This window comes from Myotis myotis, unplaced genomic scaffold, assembly GCF_014108235.1.
Source record: "Myotis myotis isolate mMyoMyo1 unplaced genomic scaffold, mMyoMyo1.p scaffold_m19_p_2, whole genome shotgun sequence".
NCBI lineage: Eukaryota > Metazoa > Chordata > Mammalia > Chiroptera > Vespertilionidae > Myotis > Myotis myotis.
In genome coordinates this window covers 66,172,264-66,192,161 of record NW_023416324.1, presented here as the reverse complement: position 1 = coordinate 66,192,161, position 19,898 = coordinate 66,172,264, and the positions used below count along the sequence as shown (strand labels likewise).

Below are 19,898 nucleotides of genomic sequence, written 5' to 3'. Positions count from 1 at the left end.
CCCACACACTCATGCCCTCACCCCCCTGGTGTCTGTGTCCATTGGTTAGGCCTATATGCATGCCTACAAGTCCTTTGGTTGATCTCTGATATTAGTATTTTTTACCTTAGGATTGAATTTACCAAGTTGGCTGCAGACCCCTCTGTTGTGAATCTTGGCCAAGGCCTTCCAGATATATCCCCTCCTCTATATGTGAAGGAAGAATTATCAAAGATTGCAGCAACTGATAGCCTGAATCAATATACACGGGGCTTTGTAAGTATAGGAGGACCGAGTGGGGTGTGAGCTTGTAATTTATATTGTATTGTGTATAGACAGACTTCTCTCACTTCTATATAATTGGCTGTCCAGGACCAACTGTCCCAACCTGATAACCAAGGAACCCCTCCCTTTCCCTTGTCTGCTAGGATGAGCTGTCCCCTACTTCCAGCTGTGGAGGGGCTGTCCCCTACTTCCAGCTGTGGAGGGGCTGTCCCCTTCCTTCCTTTGCTGCTGTTGGAGAGTGGTCCTGTGGCAACAAGGGAGGGAGAGTATTGTTGAGACATGTGTTTCTTTCCCATTACCACCTATGCAGCCTCAGCACTGGCCTCTTACTTATCTTCTATTTCCAACTACTTTCTTTCTTCTACTCTACCTCAGCCCAGCCCCCAGCCCCCAGTGTTCACTAGTAAATGCCCAGGATATCCAGAGATTTCCTAGAAAAACACACAAAATATCAGCTACCACAACCTATTAAGTGAATTGAGCAATGTTGTAAGACACAAGGCCAATATACAGAAATCCATTATACTTATATACATGAAAAATGAATAGTTGGAAATTAAAATTTCTTACATACCATTTACAATAGCATCCAAAACCATGAAATATTTAGAAGTGAATTTTTAAAATGTAAAATCTGTACACTGAAATCAATAATACACACCTGAAAGAAATTAATACCTAAATAACTGGAGTGATATATGATGTTCATGAATTAAAAGACTAAATATTGCTCTGGCTGGGTGGCCCAAGTGGTTGGAGCATTGTCCCATATACCAAAAGGCTATATGTTCAATCCAAGAGGCAACCAATTGCTTTTTCTCTCACACATTGATGTGTTGTTTCTCTCTCTCTCTCTCTCTCTCTCTCTCTCTCTCTCTCTCTCTCTCTCTCTCTCTCTCTCTCTCCTCCCTCCCTTCCTTTCTCACTAAAACCAATAAACATCCTTGGGCGACAATTTTTTTAAAAAAAAGACTAAATAGCCCTGGCCGGCTTGGCTCAGTGGATAGAGTGTCAGCCTGCAGATTGAAGGGTCCCCGGTTCGATTCTGGCCAAGGGCACATGCCTGGGTTGCGGGCTTGATCCCCAGTGGGGGGCGTGCAGGAGGCAACCAATCAGTGATTCTCTCTCATCATTGATGTTTCTATCTCTCTCTCCTTCTCCCTTCCTCTCTGAAATCAGTAAAGAAATATATTTTAAAAAAATAAAAATAAGAAAGACTAAATATTATCAAAATGATAATTTAACCTAAATTGATTCATAGCAGAGTTTGTCAAGCTATGGCCTGTGTCTGAATCTGATGCACTCCTGACTTTTTAAATAAAGGTTATTAGAACATAGCCATGCCCATTTATTTAGGTATTTCCCAATTTTTGTAGACATATATGAGTGCATATGTGTGCGTGTTTTTATCTTGGTATAAGCACTGGGGATAGTGTTGCACTGACACCAGTCTGAGGACACCAGTCACCTCAGGGGAAGGGAAGGAAGTGATAATGGGGAGAATCATAATTTTTCTTTACATATCTTTGCCTAGTTTAATTATTATATGAAGCATGAATTATTTTTGTAATTAAAAATGTTAAAAAACACAGACCCTTATCGTCCTAAGAAAAGAATGATAATTGCTTTCAAATCATGCTTTGCAAGACTTTGTTAGACGTGGTATTTAAAGGAAATTTTGGATTTCTGAGAGTGGTAACAAACTTCTCTTACTCTTTCCACAATTCATGTCTATTTTTTAGCTTGAATTTATGCTGTCTTTTTCTCTCATTATTGTTTTTTAGTTTACTGATTATGTTCTATTACCTCTTCTATTATTAATTATACCCAGTTTCTCTAATATGATAATATCTCCTAATTTCAAAATATGAAAAATGTGCTATAGCTTTCTTTTTATTGATTTTAACACAGTGAGGGTCTGGGACATACTAGTCAATATTCTGAAAGGAATAAAAAGGTGGCAAATAAATGCAACTTTGACCAAAAAAATTACTCCTTTTCTTCATATGAACTGGGGTGGACAACTTACAAGGAACCTAAGGCCCTTTTACCTCCCAAGCCTGGGGTGTATCCATCCAGCCTCCCTCTTCTCCTGCATCCTGACCCAGTTTATCCTCCGGAGCCCAGGTGCTTTCCAAGCAAAGGCATGTTACCTGCACTTGGACACTCTCACAAGTGACGGAAAACCAGGTGGTTCCCCTAAAGCAAAAGAGGAAGTACTGCTGGATGGAAAAAATAAATATTGACTTTGATACCTAAGAAGACAAAAGGGGGAACAGGAGGGTGAAGAAAGAGAAGGAAAGAAGGGAACAGAACATGGCAGAGAAGATTGAGGAGGAGCTAAGAAGTCAGGCCTCCCCACGTCTCAGACTTGGTGCATTTACAGCCCCCTCAGTGCTCATGTTCAAGTTGTTCTCCTGGGTAACTACTGCTCTCTTGGCTCTCAATGTGAATAATGTTCCACTTCTTCCTCACATGTGTTGCCAACACTAATGTGCATTTCTTTTTTTTTGGTGAATTTCTTTCCTTTCATCTTAGTCCATTTGTTGGAATAACCTGTTTTGCTACAACTTGGAAGAACAGAATCAAGGGATGAGATATAGTTAATAGCGGTTCCTGGCTGATTTTAACTGGGGAAAATATCCAACTCTGTTCAATATGATTTAATTACTGTCAAAATAGTCATTAAATGTGATCCAATTACTATCAAAATGTATTGTCAAAAAAATATTTGATGTTGAAGTCAATTTTTAATCAAAGCAAATAATTTTAAATTCTGTGTTCTAAAATCAATAATTTAGTAGGAAGTTTTTAATCATTAGCAAGTCTTCCTGGCCATTCATGTAGGAACCCTCTGATCATAGGAAAAAAATTTTTTGAATTAACTGCCAATTAAAAAATATTCTTTGGATAATTATAAAAACCCAGATTTTTTTTAAAATTTCAATTTTAGAGCCAAATTACTTCAGAGAAGTAGCTCTCATAATCAAGGTTTTTTTCTTCTTTTTTCTTCAACAGGGTCATCCACCACTTGTGAAAGCTCTGTCCTGCTTATATGAAAAGTTGTATCAAAAGCAGATCGATCCAAATAAAGAAATCCTTGTGACAGTAGGAGCATATGGCTCTCTCTTTAATGCCATTCAAGGATTAATTGATGAGGGGGATGAAGTAAGTATTAGTTAACATTACCATATTACCCAACTCATCATTGTTATTTGTCCTGCCTTTGAATCTTTTACTTGTTTTATGCTATTTTTTATTTTTTTATTTTTGAAGTATAATGCATATGCAGTGAAGTTCACAAATCTTAAATGTACAGCTCAATAAATTTTTACATATGTTTATGTGTATCTCCATAACCACAAACCAGAAGAAGATATAATACATTTCCAGCACCCTTTTGACCCTTCCTAGTCTATATTCTCCCAGAGATACCCACTCTTCTGTCTTCTATCACCTGCTCTTTAACTGGATATAATACCATCATATAGTATATACTCTTGAATCTGGCTTCTTTCATTTTGTTGCATGTACTTTATTCTCATTTTTAAAGCTTATTTAGATAAAGGCAGGTGGAAGAGGCCAGAAATGATGGGGAAAATTAATCTTAGTTTGCACTGCTAAAATAACCTTTCATCTGAACTTAATCAGCAAGTATTTGGTCCTGTCCTTTTGCGCCCAGTATTGTTGGCAGCATAGCGTGAGGAATGTGTAACAGGACGGTTGAGTCTCTCTGCTGTGTAGTCCTGTGGTGCAAGACCCACTTTGTCACCGAGCTCAGTCAGCTCTACCCCGACGTCCCCATTATCATTCCAATACCCTGCTTCAGGACTGTCTGACCTCTTTCATTTATTCAAAAATTGCTGAGGATCTCCTCTATGCTAAGCTCTGTGGGAGGGAAGATTTTTAAAAGGCAGTCTATGCATGGAAGGAACTCTGTCTAATAAAGGAGATAGACGTGTAAACAGATGAAGAAGAATGCGGTGTGATCATCAGCATGAGGATGTCTGGGTTATGGTGGAGACAAAGGGAAGAAGTAGGTCTGGAAAGCTCCAGAGAGGGGTTGCTTAGGCTGGGTCTGAAGAATAAATACTCACCATAACCTACATTGCTAATTCCTTTGTTTGAACCCTGCTAGCACTTTATCTGTACCTTTTTCATTAAAAAAAATACCACTATCACTCTGAGTTATATTGTTTTATACATCAAATCCAAGGCAATAAGCTAAAGGGAACATGTAAAGGAAGTACAGTCAAACTTTGATGTAAAAATATCCTTTAATCCTATAAAATAGTTGCATTTTTTTCCTTATACTTTGATGTAGTTAATCCTTTGCTGCCGCCGCCTTCTCTGCTACTCTGTTGGAGTATGCCAATGCTCAGCCCTTGGCCTTCTCTTCTCTAGTCTTAATTCCCTGATCACTTTATCTAATATTTTGAAACCAGACATGTCACTTTGTATGATGTTGACCTATTTTATTGCCTTTATTAACATTGATAACATTGATTACTATCCAAAATTATTTCATTTACTTTCTTGTTTTCTTGTTTATTATAAGACTCTCAGAGGACTGAGTTCCAGAACTGATTTACTACTGTACTACCATCACCTAAAATAGTGAACGCCCATACCAGCTGGTGTGGCTCAGTGGATTGAGCATCATCCCATGCACACATGCCCAGGTTGCACATTCAGTCCCCAGTAGGGGCATGCAGAAGGCAGCCGATCAATGTTTCTTTTTTTTTTTTTCTGTTGGTAAAGTCATTTTTTTTTCCAATTAAATCTTTATTGTTCAGATTATTACATTAGTTACTCTTTTTTCCCACCATAACTCCCCTCCACCCAGTTCCCACTCCACCCTCCGCCCTCACTCCCCACCCACTGTCCTCATCCATAGGTGCACGATTTTTGTCCAGTCTCTTCCCTCACCCCCACACCCCTTTCCTCCCCGAAAGAATAGCCAGTCCATTCCCTTTCTATGTCCCTGATTCTATTACAGTCACCAGTTCATACTGTTCATCAGATTATTTATTCACTTGATTTTTAGATTCACTTGTTGATAGATGCATGCTTGTTGTTCATAATTTGTATCTTTACCTTTTTCTTCTTCTTCCTCTTCTTAAAGGATACCTTTCAGCATTTCATATAATACTGGTTTGGTGGTGATGAACTCCTTTAGCTTTTTCTTATCTGTGAAGCTCTTTATCTGGCCTTCACTTCTGAATGATAGCTTTGCTGGATAAAGTAATCTTGATTGTAGGTTCTTGGTATTCATCACTTTGAATATTTCTTGCCACTCCCTTCTGGCCTACAAAGTTTCTGTTGAGAAATCAGCTGACAGTCGTATGGGTATTCCCTTGTAGGTAACTGATTTTCTTTCTCTTGCTGCTTTTAGGATTCTCTCTTTGTCTTTTGCTCTTGGCATTTTAATTATGATGTGTCTTGGTGTGGTCCTCTTTGGATTCCTTTTGTTTGGGGTTCTCTGCCCTTCCTGGACTTGGAAGTCTATTTCTTTCACCAGGTAGAGGAAGTTTTCTGTCATTATTTCTTCAAATAGGTTTTCAACATCTTGCTCTCTCTCATCTTCTGGCACCCCTGTAATTCGGATGTTGGTACGCTTGAAGCTGTCCCAGAGGCTCCTTACACTATCTTCATATTTTTGGATTCTTTTTTCATTTTGCTTTTCCGGTTGGGTGTTTTTTGCTTCTTCGTATTTCAAATCTTTGACTTGATTCTTGCGACCCTCTGGTCTGCTGTTGGGAGTCTGTATAATATTCATTATTTCAGTCAGTGTATGCTTAATTTTTAGTTGGTTCTTTATCACAACATCGAGGGTCTCATTAGATTTCTTGAGGATCTCACTACATTTATCGGCGGTCTCACCAGTCTTTTCGAGGGCCTCATTAAATTTATCGGCGGCTTCTAGACCAGGGGTGGGCAAACTTTTTGACTCGAGGGCCACAGTGGGTTCTTAAACTGGACCGGCAGGCCGGAACAAAAGCATGGATGGAGTGTTTGTGTGAACTAATATAAATTCAAAGTAAACATCATTACATAAAAGGGTACAGTCTTTTTTGTTTGTTTGTTTTATTCATTTCAAACGGGCCAAATCCGGCCCCCGGGCCGTAGTTTGCCCACGGCTGTTCTAGACAGTTCTTTAAAGACCTTAAAAGTGTGGTTTTGAACTCTATATCCAACAGTTTGCTTTCCTCCAATTCTGTTGTTTCTGTCCTGTTTCTTTGTCTCGGCATTTTTTATGCTTCGCTGTGTTGATAGAGTGCCTTTCTGTGCTAAGTGTCCCAATTACCTGAGGTGGACACTTTTGGTGCACCCCCTTGTGGGCTTTGTGCACATTCTTGTTGTAGTTAAGCCTTGATTGTTGTAGTTATCACTGTGAGGAATTGATCTCCAGGCCAACTGGCTGTGAGAATCAGCTGTGTCTGCAGTGGGAGAACTTCTGTGCTGGAGACACCCCTCTGGGGCTAGACTTGCTTCAATGGGGCTTTGGTGCTCACTGAGTCTGCCCCCTGAGTGTGTCTTTTATGGTTCCATGGAGCTGCAAACTGGATGGTCCCACTCTGACCTCTGGGCTTCCTGCCTCCTTTATCTCTAGGGAGGTGCTAATCTAGCCTTTGCCTGAGGCTATCCAGCAAAAGTCTCCCTGCAGGGCTTGGGCGGGGCGGGTCCCATGGGATCAACAGGGCAGGGTTAGCAATTATGACTGGTCTCAGTCTTGCCCTCAGAGGCTCTGCTTCTCAGTGTCCTAGTAATTGCTGCAAGCCCCTCCGAGAGAAAGCTGCCCTAGGGTTCTGAGCGATGCCAGACAGTCCCACTACCCTGTATGAGTCTGGGTCCCTAGAGACTTGCCAAGAACTGGAGCTCAGAGCCTGAGACTCCCTCCCGATTGAAGACAACAACCGCGCCCTCAGCCGCCAGCCCGCTCCGCATGCACTCCGCACCTTAGTATTTTACTTCAGCACTGCGCCTCCTCTGAGTCTCGGTATGTTTTTCTCTTTCCTCCTAGTTGTAGAACTTCCACTCAGCCAGCCTTCCTGTGGTTCTGGATGATGTCCGTTCCATCTTTTAGTTGTATTTTTGAAGTGGTTGTTCGAGGCAGCAAACTCCAGTGTTTACCTATGCCACTATCTTGGTTTCTCTTCGATCAATGTTTCTATCTCTCTCTCTCCCTCTCCCTTCCTCTCTCTCTCTCTAAGAAAATAAAAAAAAAAAATCATTAAAACATTTAAAAAAATAGTGAGTACTCAATAAATATTCTTTAAGAGGGAGGGGAATAGTCCCATTGTAAACATGAAGCAATCACAGTGAAGAGTGTCAAGTACATTGGTTCAGTTCTGCCTTCCTGCCTCCTTTTCTAAGCTCTCCCTATGTTTCTCACCAGGGTTACAAAGATAAGTCATCTTAGTCCCAAAGAATTTTACAGACTAATTAAAAACTTGTTCCTGGTTCATTTCTTTGTCCTCTGGGTACCTAACACCTAACATAGCACATTGTATAGTAGGTACAATGAGTAGGACAAACAAAGGGCCTTCAGGATGTAAGGGCCTCTTTTATTTCAGAGAGAAAGGCCTTAAACAGGAGTCATCAGAAATACAAACAGTAAAAAGTGTGAATTTAGAACAATAATTAGGAACCGCTTACCCAACAAAAAGTTAAACAAGACAGCTTACGATTAACTTGTGAAACTATACATTGCTCTTGCCCTATTTTTCCAAAACAGTTGCTATATATGGAAAGATGTTTACACCTTTTACTCTAGCAATCATCTGAATTTATTCAACGGACTATTTAAAGATAGTGAAACCACACATACTTACAAATGGACATAACATTTTATTTATACAAGCAAACAATAAGAAAACTACTCTAGAATTCAACAGGCTCTCAAAAAGCCATTAAAACAATAAATATTTAAACTATAATCATATGAAATTTTTGTGAAATATTGCTAGGTGTAAAAAAGAACATTTGAATGTATATAATTATGTGTTCAAACTCTCCTTATAGAAAAGCAAAGGGTCAGGATGCTAGATTCAGGCTGGCAGATTGTGGGAGGGACGCTGGCTGGGCTGGCTGTATTGGCCCACTGACCTGGAAGCCAGCCCATTAATGATGGAGAGAGAGCATACAGGGGCAAAGGGACCAGGAGTATACATACCAGGGACTAGGAAAGAAGACGGAATCCAGACATGTCACCTGGCAGGGGAAATGTGGTATCAGACAATAACAATAGCATCCCAACTGGTCTCCCTACATCCACGCTTTGTTTCTGGATGCTTTTGAGGAAAGGGAAAAATCTTTACTTTCAAGATAATGCTTAGAAATTAGTACTGCACCACGGAGAGCACTGCAGTGTTCTCTTTTTTTATAGTCTGGCTTCTGCCACCATCTGACATTTTATTTCCTACCTTGGAATTTAAATGAACTCTTAATGTTTTTGGCTGGACATCCCTTTGAGAATGTGATGAGCACTATGGCCCTTTTCCCCTCAAAAATCTACTTATGCTCATATAAAACTGCATGCAATTCCCAGGTCCCCACTGCAAACCTTTCTATTGATCTCCCTAAGAGGTCAACGACTCCAGTGAAGGCTCCCGATGAGTTTGTACCCAAAGTCTCTTCTATTCTGATGTTAGCTACTTGCTGCCTCTCAGCTTGTGGTATAGTGCCTCACACATAGCGGTTACACGGTATTTGTTAAATGAGTCCATGATTGATATTATGTGTTCCTATTTGGGTGTATTTCAGGTCATAATAATCGTGCCTTTCTATGACTGCTATGAGCCCATGGTGAAAATGGCTGGAGCAACACCTGTTTATATTTCTTTAAGATCTGTAAGTTCATCAATACCATTCACATGCTTTAAGAAGTTTGAAAATACCAATTACTTTGTCACCGATAAAGCTTCTACTTTGATTACATTTGGGGATTTTCTATATTATCTCTACTCTGACTGAAGTTAACAATGAGCGTTGAGGGGGAACTTTTATTAATTTATCATGTGTTTGCCGTGTGTTTCTGTTGTGTTAGCATCCACATTGTATGTAATATTATCTTTTGTGGTCATTCGTCTCCCCCACTGATGGAGCACAGCCAGATTAGAGACCATTTCTGACTCCCTTTTCTAGCACTGCTCCCCAGTGACTAGCAGTGCAGGGCAATGCTGGGTGCTCAATAAATGTTTGTTGAATTCTTTATCTTTATCTTTGTCTTTTTAAAATAAGTAATATACTAAGGTGAATCATAGAATCGTCTGCTAGTCTTATAGTATGAGCCATGTTAACCATAGTTGTCTCTGGCTCCTTTGAAGGAATATGGGCACTATAACAGCTGTTAATGTTGTCAGGGTCCATTTTTCTGTTTAACAGGTGTGAGCATGAGACTCGAGCCCTCTTGGGCTCTTACGGCAGAACGAAAGCTTAGTTATTTCTGTTTGTTTTTTTGGTTAGTCATTTATTCAGTTACATTTGCCACTCCTTTCTCTGACTTTTTTTCTTTATTGGGTTATTTATTTGTAAGACAGCAAACATGAATTAATTGAATTAAATCACATCTTCATTCTTCATGCTTAGAAACCTATGGATGGGAAAAAATGGTCTAGCTCTGACTGGACATTGGATCCCAAAGAACTGGCAAGTAAATTTAACTCCAAAACCAAAGCTATTATACTAAATACTCCACATAACCCCATTGGCAAAGTAAGTGAGTCTTTGATCTCTTTGTACAGTCTTCTGATCCATCGTTTTCTCACACGGTGAAGAATAATTGCTCTGCTCTTGTTTCGTTTAATATGCATAGGTGTACACCAAAGAAGAACTCCAGCTAATTGCTGACCTTTGCATCAAATATGACACACTCTGCATCAGTGATGAGGTTTATGAATGGCTTGTATATTCTGGAAATAAGCATTTAAAAATAGGTACTGATCATTATATAGAGTTACAAACCTAAATGTGTTTGGGCATGTGTGCAACAACCGATTGGGAAGGATCCCAGAACAGCTTTAACACAATCTTTGTAGTGGGTGTCGTACGAGTACTTACACATGAGATTTGAATAAATGGTGCTTGAGTGAGTTAATGAGCAGATTGAAGGACAGACAGTGCATACTTAAGGGGAGAGATTTGGGATCACACTATAACACTACAAAACCAGAGAAGCAGTACTGCCTATATCCGTGGCTTTTTATCAAAAATCCAGCTCTAACTGACTACATAAGACACAGGAGCTGACTTGTTCCTGAACTGGACGTTCTCTGCCGAGCAAGTCGCCAGGTCAACGGGCAGAAATTACAGGGACAGTGAGCTAGTGCTGCTTGGCCCTTGCCTAGGACTTTGCCACTATGACTGGGCCATCTCACAAAGGCCATGGTGTCTTCGGGGGTAACCCAAATTTATATGAACTCTTTGTACTTGCCCTTCCTATGCCTGAAAAGACTTTTCCCTCCAAGGTACACAGAGTTCAGTCTCTCACCTCCCTCAGGTCTCTTTTCAGGTGTCAATTTTTAGGGCCACAGTTACACCTCTCCTTCCAGCATTTACTTTTGTCCTTTTTCTGTTCTGTTTTGATTTTTCGTCCATAGCAAATACCAGGATCTATATATTTTACTTCTACAAGAAGGAAGGGATTTTTGTTTGTTTGTTTGGGTGTCTGAATCCTCAGTTCCCAGTAGAGGGTCTTGCACATGGTATACGATCCGAAATTAATTGTTGAATAAATGAATAGGAGGTTATGAAAAGGTTAAAGGAAAGATAACTAAAATCACTATGGCAGAAACCAATAATAAAAAAAGTGCACTTATATATAAATATATATTTCCAGCATCATAATCATCCCTATGGTGCATTACAAACTGCTGTAGAGATAGAGGGGAAAGCAGATGTTTGTAGAGCTCAACAAAGGAGTGGGCAAAAGATGGAAGTAGGAAGAAAATCCCTATCAGATAAACTTACAATACTGTGGCAAAAAGGCATGAAAGATCAAGGTAAACTTAAGAAAGATCAGTGGTTTATAAGAGTGTGTTATAGTGACTGGCAGATATGACCGTGGGAAAGTAGGGTGATTCTGAAGGATTTTCTATATGAAAATAGAGTAAACTGTTGAGGAGTGTAAAAATAAAACAGTCTTTCAAAATGAGAGACAATAAGCATTTACTGAGATCAATAAGAATAGCTATTCTGGAATCATTAATTCAGGTGAAAGCCCCAATAATGTTCTACTAGGAGACAAAGGCAATGGGCATTTATGAGAAAGGTAAGGGGAATACTGACATCAATAGAAGAAAGGCATTTCTGTTGGTACACATAGCATGTTAATTTTAAACAATGATTTTAATTTTCAGTAGTCATTAGTCCAGTGGTCTTAATGACTAATTCCTCATTATCTTTGAAAACAGTTCTTTGGAACACAAGGTTGCTTAAGCCCAGCCCGAAGGTTATTTTGTCCTCTTTTTACCGTTCCAAAAATTTGAGGCATAAGACATGCAAGGCAGTTCCTCTGACATGGCAACTATGGCTGCATTTTTTTTTTTTTTTTTTTTTTTTTTTTTTTTTTTTTCCCCCTACAAGTGATGTATGAGAGTTTCCATTGCACTATATGTATGCCATGCTTGGTACAGTCAGTCTGTTACATTTCAGCTGTCCTGATGGGTGGGGAATGGTGTCTTTGTAATTTTGATTTGGGTCCCTGATGACCAATGAGCGTGAATACCTTTTAATTTGTTTATTGGCCATCTGGATTTCCTCTCTTTCTTTTTCCTCCTTCTCTCTGTTCATCCCTGTCTCCTTCCTTCCTAAGTCATGGTCACCCATATTTCAGGCTTGTGCTACTGCTCTGTAAGTCTACATATTAGATTGAACTTAGGCTGATCATTTTTGTTTTAATTAAATCTTTATTGTTCAGATTATTACATTTGTTCCTCTTTTTCCACCCCCCATAACTCCCCTCCTCCCAGTTCCCGCCCCACCCTCCGCCCTCACTCCCCACCCACTGTCCTCATCCATAGGTGCACGATTTTTGTCCAGTCTCTTCCTGCATCTCCCACACCCCTTTCCCCCCCAAGAATAGTCAGTCCATTCCCTTTCTATGTCCCTGATTCTTTTATAATCAACAGTTCATTCTGTTCATCAGATTATTTATTCACTTGATTCTTAGATTCACTTGTTGATAGATGCATGTTTGTTGTTCATAATTTGTATCTTTACCTTTTTCTTCCTCTTCCTCTTCTTAAAGGATACCTTTCAGCATTTCATATAATCCTGGTTTGGTGGTGATGAACTCCTTTAGCTTTTCCTTATCTGTGAAGCTCTTTATCTGACCTTCAATTCTGAATGATAGCTTTGCTGGATAAAGTAATCTTGGTTGTAGGTTCTTGGTATTCATCACTTTGAATATTTCTTGCCACTCCCTTCTGGCCTGCAAAGTTTCTGTTGAGAAATCAGCTGACAGTCGTATGGGTATTCCCTTGTAGGTAACTGAGTTTCTTTCTCTTGCTGTTTTTAAGATTCTCTCTTTATCTTTTGCTCTTGGCATTTTAATTATGATGTGTCTTGGTGTGGTCCTCTTTGGATTCCTTTTGTTTGGGGTTCTCCGCGCTTCTTGGACCTGTAAGTCCATTTCTTTCACCAGGTGGGGGAAGTTTTCTGTCATTATTTCTTCAAATAGGTTTTCAATATCTTGCTCTCTCTCATCTTCTGGCACCCCTATAATTCTGATGTTGGTACGCTTGAAGCTGTCCCAGAGGCTCCTTACACTATCCTCGCATTTTTGGATTCTTTTTTCATTTTGCTTTTCCGGTTGGGTGTTTTTTGCTTCCTCGCATTTCAAATCATTGACTTGATTCTTGCGCTCCTCTGGTCTGCTGTCGGGAGTCTGTATAATATTCATTATTTCAGTCCGTGTATGCTTAATTTCTAGTCGGTTCCCCAATATAACATCGAGGGTCTCATTAGTTTTCTTGTAGATCTCATTATGTTTATCGGCGGCTTCTAAACAGTTCTTGAGAGACCTTAAAAGTGTGGTTCTGAACTCTATATCTTCCATTGACAATTTTGTCCTGTTTCTTTCTCTCCGCATTTTGTTATGCTTCCTTGGTGCACCCCCTAGTGGTCTTTGTTCGCAGTCTTATAATTAAACCTTGATTGTTGTAGCTAATACCAGGGAGGGTTTGACCTCCAGGCCAGGTGGCTATGAGAATCAGCTGTGTCAGCAGTGAGAGAAATTCTGTCCTCTAGGGAGGTGCTAATCTAGCCTTTGCCTGAGGCTATCCCGCAAATGCCTCTGTGCAGGGCTTGGGCGGGGCGGGTCGCACAGGATCAACAGGGCGGGCAGGACTCAGTCCTGTCCCCAGTGGCTCTGCCTCTCTGAGTCCCAGCACCCGCTGCAAAGCTCTGAGAGAAAGCTGCACTCGCTCTGACCGAAGCCAGACAGTCCCGCTTCTCCCGTTTGAGTCTGGGTCGCTAAAGACTCGCCCGGATCTGGAGCTCAGAGTCTGCGACTCCCTCCCGATTGAAAACGCCAACCGCGCCCTCCGCTGCCAGCCCGCTCTCGCACTCCGCACCTCAGAATTTGACTTCAGCACTGCGCCTCCTCTGAGTGTCCGTATGCGTTTCTCTTTCCTCCTAGTTGTAGGACTTCCACTCAGCCAGCGTTCCTGTGGTTCTGGGTGATGTCCCTTCCGTCTTTTAGTTTCACTTTTGAAGTGGTTGTTCAAGGCAGCAAACTCCGGCGTTAACCTATGCCGCCTTCTTGGTTCTCCTCTATGGCTGCATTCTAAAGTGGCTCCATTTATATGTATTATTGTTTATAGGTCAGTGGTTATGAAACTTACTTTAGTGGTAGAGCACCTTGAAGCCACAATGTTTGCATCATGGAATAGTGATATATTGCATTCCACCCTGAAACTAGAAGCAATTTCCCTGACAGAAATTAAATAATTAAAATTCAGTATAAAAATCATTCAATAAAAATTCTCTGCATATTTTGCATAACAAAGAGCTATTGAAATAAACACATTTGAGGTTTTCTGATATTGCCATTAATATTCATTTAGTAAATGCTCCTTTGTTTCACTATTGGTAGCACTCACTATCAGATAAGTGCTAGCATTTATCTTAAGTGCTTAATACAATTTTGTTGAGGAAAACTTAGTTGATTTTTTAAGTTCTAAACATTAATTTGATCACCAGAGAGAATACCAGTTAGCACACTTTAAGAACTGCTGCAAAAGCTGTGGCAAGGCAGGGGAATTGATTACATGACTGGATTTGTTTTAAAAAAGGTAAGAACCAGCTGCAGGTGAGGATCGTCAGTCAGTCAGATGCCCTGGTAGTGGAGATGATAAATGCATACTGTTTAGAAGGGGAAACTCCAGGGCACAGAGTATATCATTAAAATGTGGGAAGGGAACAAGCAAGAATGATTCTGAGATCTCCAGCCTGGACCACTCAGCAGTGATGAGGCCCTTCACCAGAGATGGAGATGGAGACGGGGGAGCAGATCTGTGGGGAAGAGCTGAGCCAAGGAAATTCCTGCTACTCATGCTTTAGTCTTGCTAAGTTTTAGTGTCTATGAGACACAAATGTCTGAAGACAAGTGAAATTATAGGCCTGCTGATCAGGATTAAATTAGGAGGTAGAGTGTTAAACAGAGAAAGCCAGAAGCAAACTGTGATTCTGTGTCAAAATTGCACCAAAGTTCACTTTCACTTGTCTTGTTGCTGACCTCGGTTTTGGGCCATTTAAACTATTCTGGCCAATATGGACAATTAACTTTTGGGTAGATATTTTTAGATTAATTTTTATTAAATTGATATTCAATTATTTGATTTTAAGTTTATTTGATTGATTAAAATAAATATTTTAAATAAAATAATTCTGTTTAAGTAATTAAATTATTTTGTTAAAGTTACTAAGTTTTGTTTAGATTAAGCAGAGAGGGAGAGGTATCTACCTAATGAATAAATATAATTTTACATTCATCCTAAGCCATGTTCATGTCTATGTGAAAATGACTCAAAGCTTTAAAGTTTTAGTTTACTCCATTTAGCAATATTGTCTCAAAGATTACTTTAAATAATCTTGAAATTATTTTTAAACCTGTGTTATATTTAAACCTTATGTTATATTAGAAGCCCCTCATGGTAACAGTGTAACTAATATTATTTGCTAGAGATAACAAGACATATTTTTAACTAAAATTTTTTAGTTGTTATAACAGCCCATAAAGTTAAACTATGGAAAAAATGAATTCACTCTTTCATTATTTAGAAAGTAATTCGGTTGCATGAAAACTTATTCTAGCAAATACAGTGGCCTTTGTTACATGAAAGATACAAAATGGCTATTCCATCAATTTTCAGAGTGCAATAGTAGCTCTTTAATAGGTGGACTGGTTAATAATGGCAGATTTTGTAATCAAAGAAAACACGTTAATTTCAAGAGAAACATCAAAAGTGTTTTATTCAAAGTAATGTCCATCGCTAGCTACACATTTCCCCCGTTGTTCTGGTAATTTGTGGATACCGTCCCAATAGAACTTTTCTTGTTTTGAGGCAAACCATTCAGAGACCCAATTTTCCACTTCTTCGTAGGTTTTGAAGAGCTGCTCAAAAAGTGCGTGTGCCATCGATCAGAACAAGTGGTAATCTGAAGGAGCAAGGTCTGGTGAATACGGCGGGTGGGTTAATACTTCCCAGGCAAGATCTTTTAACGTGTCTTTAACTGGTTTTGAAGTGTGTGATGGTGCATCATCATGAAGCAAAATTACTTTGCCGTGTCTTCCTGGCACATTCTGGTTGTTTCACGATCAAACCATGGTTCAAATTGAGTATTTGTTGTCAGTATCGATCAGTATTAACGGTTTCACCTGGTTTTAGAAGCTCGTAATACACCACACCTTCCTGATCCCACCAAACGCAGAGCATTGTCTTCTTTCCGAAGCGATTTGGCCTTACAGTTGATGTTGATGGTTGACCTGGATCAACCCATGATTTTGTGCATTTGGGGTTCTCAAAATAAATCCACTTTTCATCGCCAGTCACAATGCAATGCAAAAAATACTTCATTTTGTGCTTTTGAAGCAACATTTTACTGATGACTTTTCAGTTTTCCATTTGCCTTTCGTTCAATTGATGTGGCACCCATTTTCCTTTAAGATCTTCCCCATTGCTTGTAAACAATCGGAAATTGTTTGTTGAGCAACGTTTAATCTTTCTGCAAGTTATTTTTGAGTTTGACATGCATCTTCATCCAATAATGCTTGTAATTGTTGGTCTTCAAACTTTTTTGGTTGACCTGGACGTTCTGTGTCTTTCACATCGAAATCATCACTTTTAAAGCGTTTAAACCAGCATTCACAAGTACCTTGAGATGGAGCATGTTCACCATAAGCCTCCTGAAGTATTTAGCAGCACTTTTCTTCAAAATAAAGTAATGAATTATAACAGTGGTTCTCAACCTGTGGGTCACGACCCCTTTGGGGGTCGAATGACCCTTTCACAGGGGTCGCTTAAGACCATTGGAAAACACATATATAATTACATATTGTTTTTGTGATTAATCACTATGCTTTAATTATGTTCAATTTGGTTTTTTGGGGGGTTTTTTGGTTTTTTTTTTAATTATTATTAGTTAAGGTATTACAAATGTGTCCTCATCCCCCCCATTAACCCCCAACCTCCCCCCACACACACAAACTCATGCTCCCATCCCCCTGTTGTCCATGTCCATTGGTATGGCTTATATACATGTATACAAGTCCTTCGGTTGATCTCTTCCCCTAATTATGTTCAATTTGTAACAATGAAAATACATCCTGCATATCAGATATTTACATTAGGATTCATAACAGTAGCAAAATTACAGTTATGAAGTAGCAATAAAAATAATTTTATGGTTGGGGGTCACCACAACATGAGGAAGTGTATTAAAGGATCGCGGCATTAGGAAGGTTGAGAACCACTGAATTATAACTTTCCGCAAATGCTCTTTTGGGGGCATGAATTCGACATTTTTAAGCATAAAAATATCTATGATGTTAAGGCCTCCAGCAAATTTGACATATGAAGTTTTGAATCTTGCTGTCAATACAACAAAATAGCATACATATCAAATCTCATATATATCAACATATGTGTAACCCCATCTATTGAAAAAAATCCGCATTATTAACCGGCACACCATAACACAATAAGGCTCTGTAGCCACAGATCATGAATTAGCATCATCTTCATGGCACAAAGGCCGTTATCATGGTGTGGTGCTTTTCATCATGCCTCTAATCTTTATCTGACTTCTATTGAAGCCCAAGTTGCCTGTGAGTAACTGTTATAGTTCCTGTGGCTGGTTTGAGGATCATGGGTCCTAAATGAGAAGTGCAAAGACCAGTTGCCTTTCAGATGTAACTGAAAGCTAAACTTGCTAATACTGGATATAGTTTTTTTTTTGTTTTTTGTTTGTTTGTTTTTACCGTTTTTTTCCTTTTTTAAAATTGTTTAAAGTATTACACATAGCAGTACATATATCTCCTTTCCTCCCCCATCCCCCCATTGACCTTCCCCCTGCCTCCCCTACCCCGGTCGCATGCCCTCATCCCATCCTGGATATAGTTTTTTAAATCATCAGGTGTGCAAAGATTTATTTTTTATTTTTTGCCTCTGGTTACTATAGTCACACTCGGTGCTGTGGTCATCTGTTTACATTAACTTCTGTGGCTCCCCAAATCTCTGAGATTGAAAGGACATGAACATCTAGATGTTTTAAATTACTTAGGGCCCCTTTTATTGAAATAGTGGAATTTGTTCTTATTGGATCAGATTCTTGATTCAAATGATATCTCCAGGTTTCAGTAAAAAAGATGTTGCAGTCAACAAAAGAAACCTCTCTTATAGAAGAGATAAAATAATACACTGATATTTGTATACTAACCTGTTAAGATTTGGGAAATTAGTATAAAATTATTTGTAGGCTATTTATCTGATCAGTTTACATCCACTTTTATATGGCTAAAATAGCCATCAACAAATTAGCTCTCTTTTGAAATACTAAATTAGATTTGATAGTGTGTATGAAACCTACATTTGACAGGAGTATTCTTTAATTTCTGTCATATGTAACTTACAGTGAAAACATATTAGGATTGTGTTTGTTTCTCGGGATAATTTTCCTTTTCAAAGATTTTATCTAAATATTGTTACTAATGGGCCTTTCTGATTTGGGATACATATTATTACATAAGGAGAGTGGTACTCTGCATTACGCATAGCTTAGATTTGCTCTGGTCACATAGGAAGTGGCACGGGTGTCACAGTGTCCTTTTAAATACTTGGAAGTCTAGAACTGTCCCAGAAGGGCTATAATTATTTATGTACAATATTAGGATATTCCTTCTTCGAATGGACCCCTTGAATATTCATTTGTCTTTTCGTTTTTGTTATACTCCACAAGGAATACAACTATACTTTTCTGATTTATGCTGTTTTCCTACCTTTACAAATACTGGCAGGTGTTTCATGATAGACTGAAACTATGTATACATTTGTTTTGGAAATTTGTTTAGCTACTTTACATTTTAGTAAGCTGTGAGAGGATTACTTTAAGATAACAGCTTAGCCCTATCTGGTTTGGCTCAGTGAATAGAGTGTCAGCCTGTGGACCAAAGAGTCCCTGGTTCAATTCCAGTCAAGGGCACATGCCCCCCTTGTGGGCTCAGTCCCCAGTAGGGGGCGTGCAGGAGGCAGCCGACCAATGATTCTCTCTCATCATTGATGTTTCCATCTCTTACTCTCCCTTCCTCTCTGAAATCATTAAAAATATATATATATTTTTTTTTAAAAAAAAAAAGAAGAAAGAAAACAGCTTATCCCTCTCCCCAGAAATGGGCATTTATTTTCCTGTTGTGTGTACCAACACTCCTAGAACAATGCAAGAGCATCTATTGTGCCTCTAAAAAAACAAGCAAAAAAATGTGAAAAACGTCGCAACTAAATTATTGAATCCAAAAAGCAGTGTTGTAGGTAGCATTCTCAGAAGATTAACAGAGAAATAATGTACCACTGTCCAGCAAAATTCAAAAACTCTTCATTTTATACCTCCAGGACTTTATTTTCTGTATTCCCTTTGCCCAAAATTTACCTTCCTTTCTGCTTCCCTGCCTGGCAAACATTTCCTAAGTCTCAGCTCAAGCATTACTGGCTACAGAGAGGCACCCTAACACCTTCTATCCTTGCACAATACTCCATGCCTGTTGCTATTACAGTGTCACACTGTATTACAAGTGTTGTCTTACTCATCTCCTGCCCCCACTAGACATTAACCCCCCTGAAGATAAGAACTGTATCTTTCTTGTCTTTGTTTCCTCTAGACCTACCTTAGTCCCTGGCGCCTGATCGCTGCTAATAAATGTTTAACAAGTGGATGAATAAATGAATGAATGATTTTATTAAAGATATCAATCAACTTGAAACCTTTAACAGTCATTTCTCAGTATCCGTGGCACCTGTATTTGTGAACTTACCTACTCACTAAAATATATTTGTAACCCCCAAGTCATTACACTGCTTCTTTCTCAGACCTGTGCAGAGGGGTCACCTGCTATGCATGTTCTCAGTTGAGGTCAA

General features: G+C 39.3%; 1 protein-coding gene across 1 annotated transcript in view; it reads left to right on the top strand.

The window, feature by feature from the left end:
- Positions 1 to 19,898, top strand: part of KYAT3 (kynurenine aminotransferase 3) — a 63,827-nt gene that overhangs the window by 26,634 nt on the left and 17,295 nt on the right. The window contains exons 4-8 of the mRNA XM_036351600.1: positions 111 to 255; positions 3,283 to 3,432; positions 9,031 to 9,117; positions 9,856 to 9,981; positions 10,082 to 10,202. Of these exons, the coding sequence (XP_036207493.1) occupies positions 111 to 255; positions 3,283 to 3,432; positions 9,031 to 9,117; positions 9,856 to 9,981; positions 10,082 to 10,202 (629 nt within the window). The remainder of the gene's footprint in view (positions 1 to 110; positions 256 to 3,282; positions 3,433 to 9,030; positions 9,118 to 9,855; positions 9,982 to 10,081; positions 10,203 to 19,898) is intronic.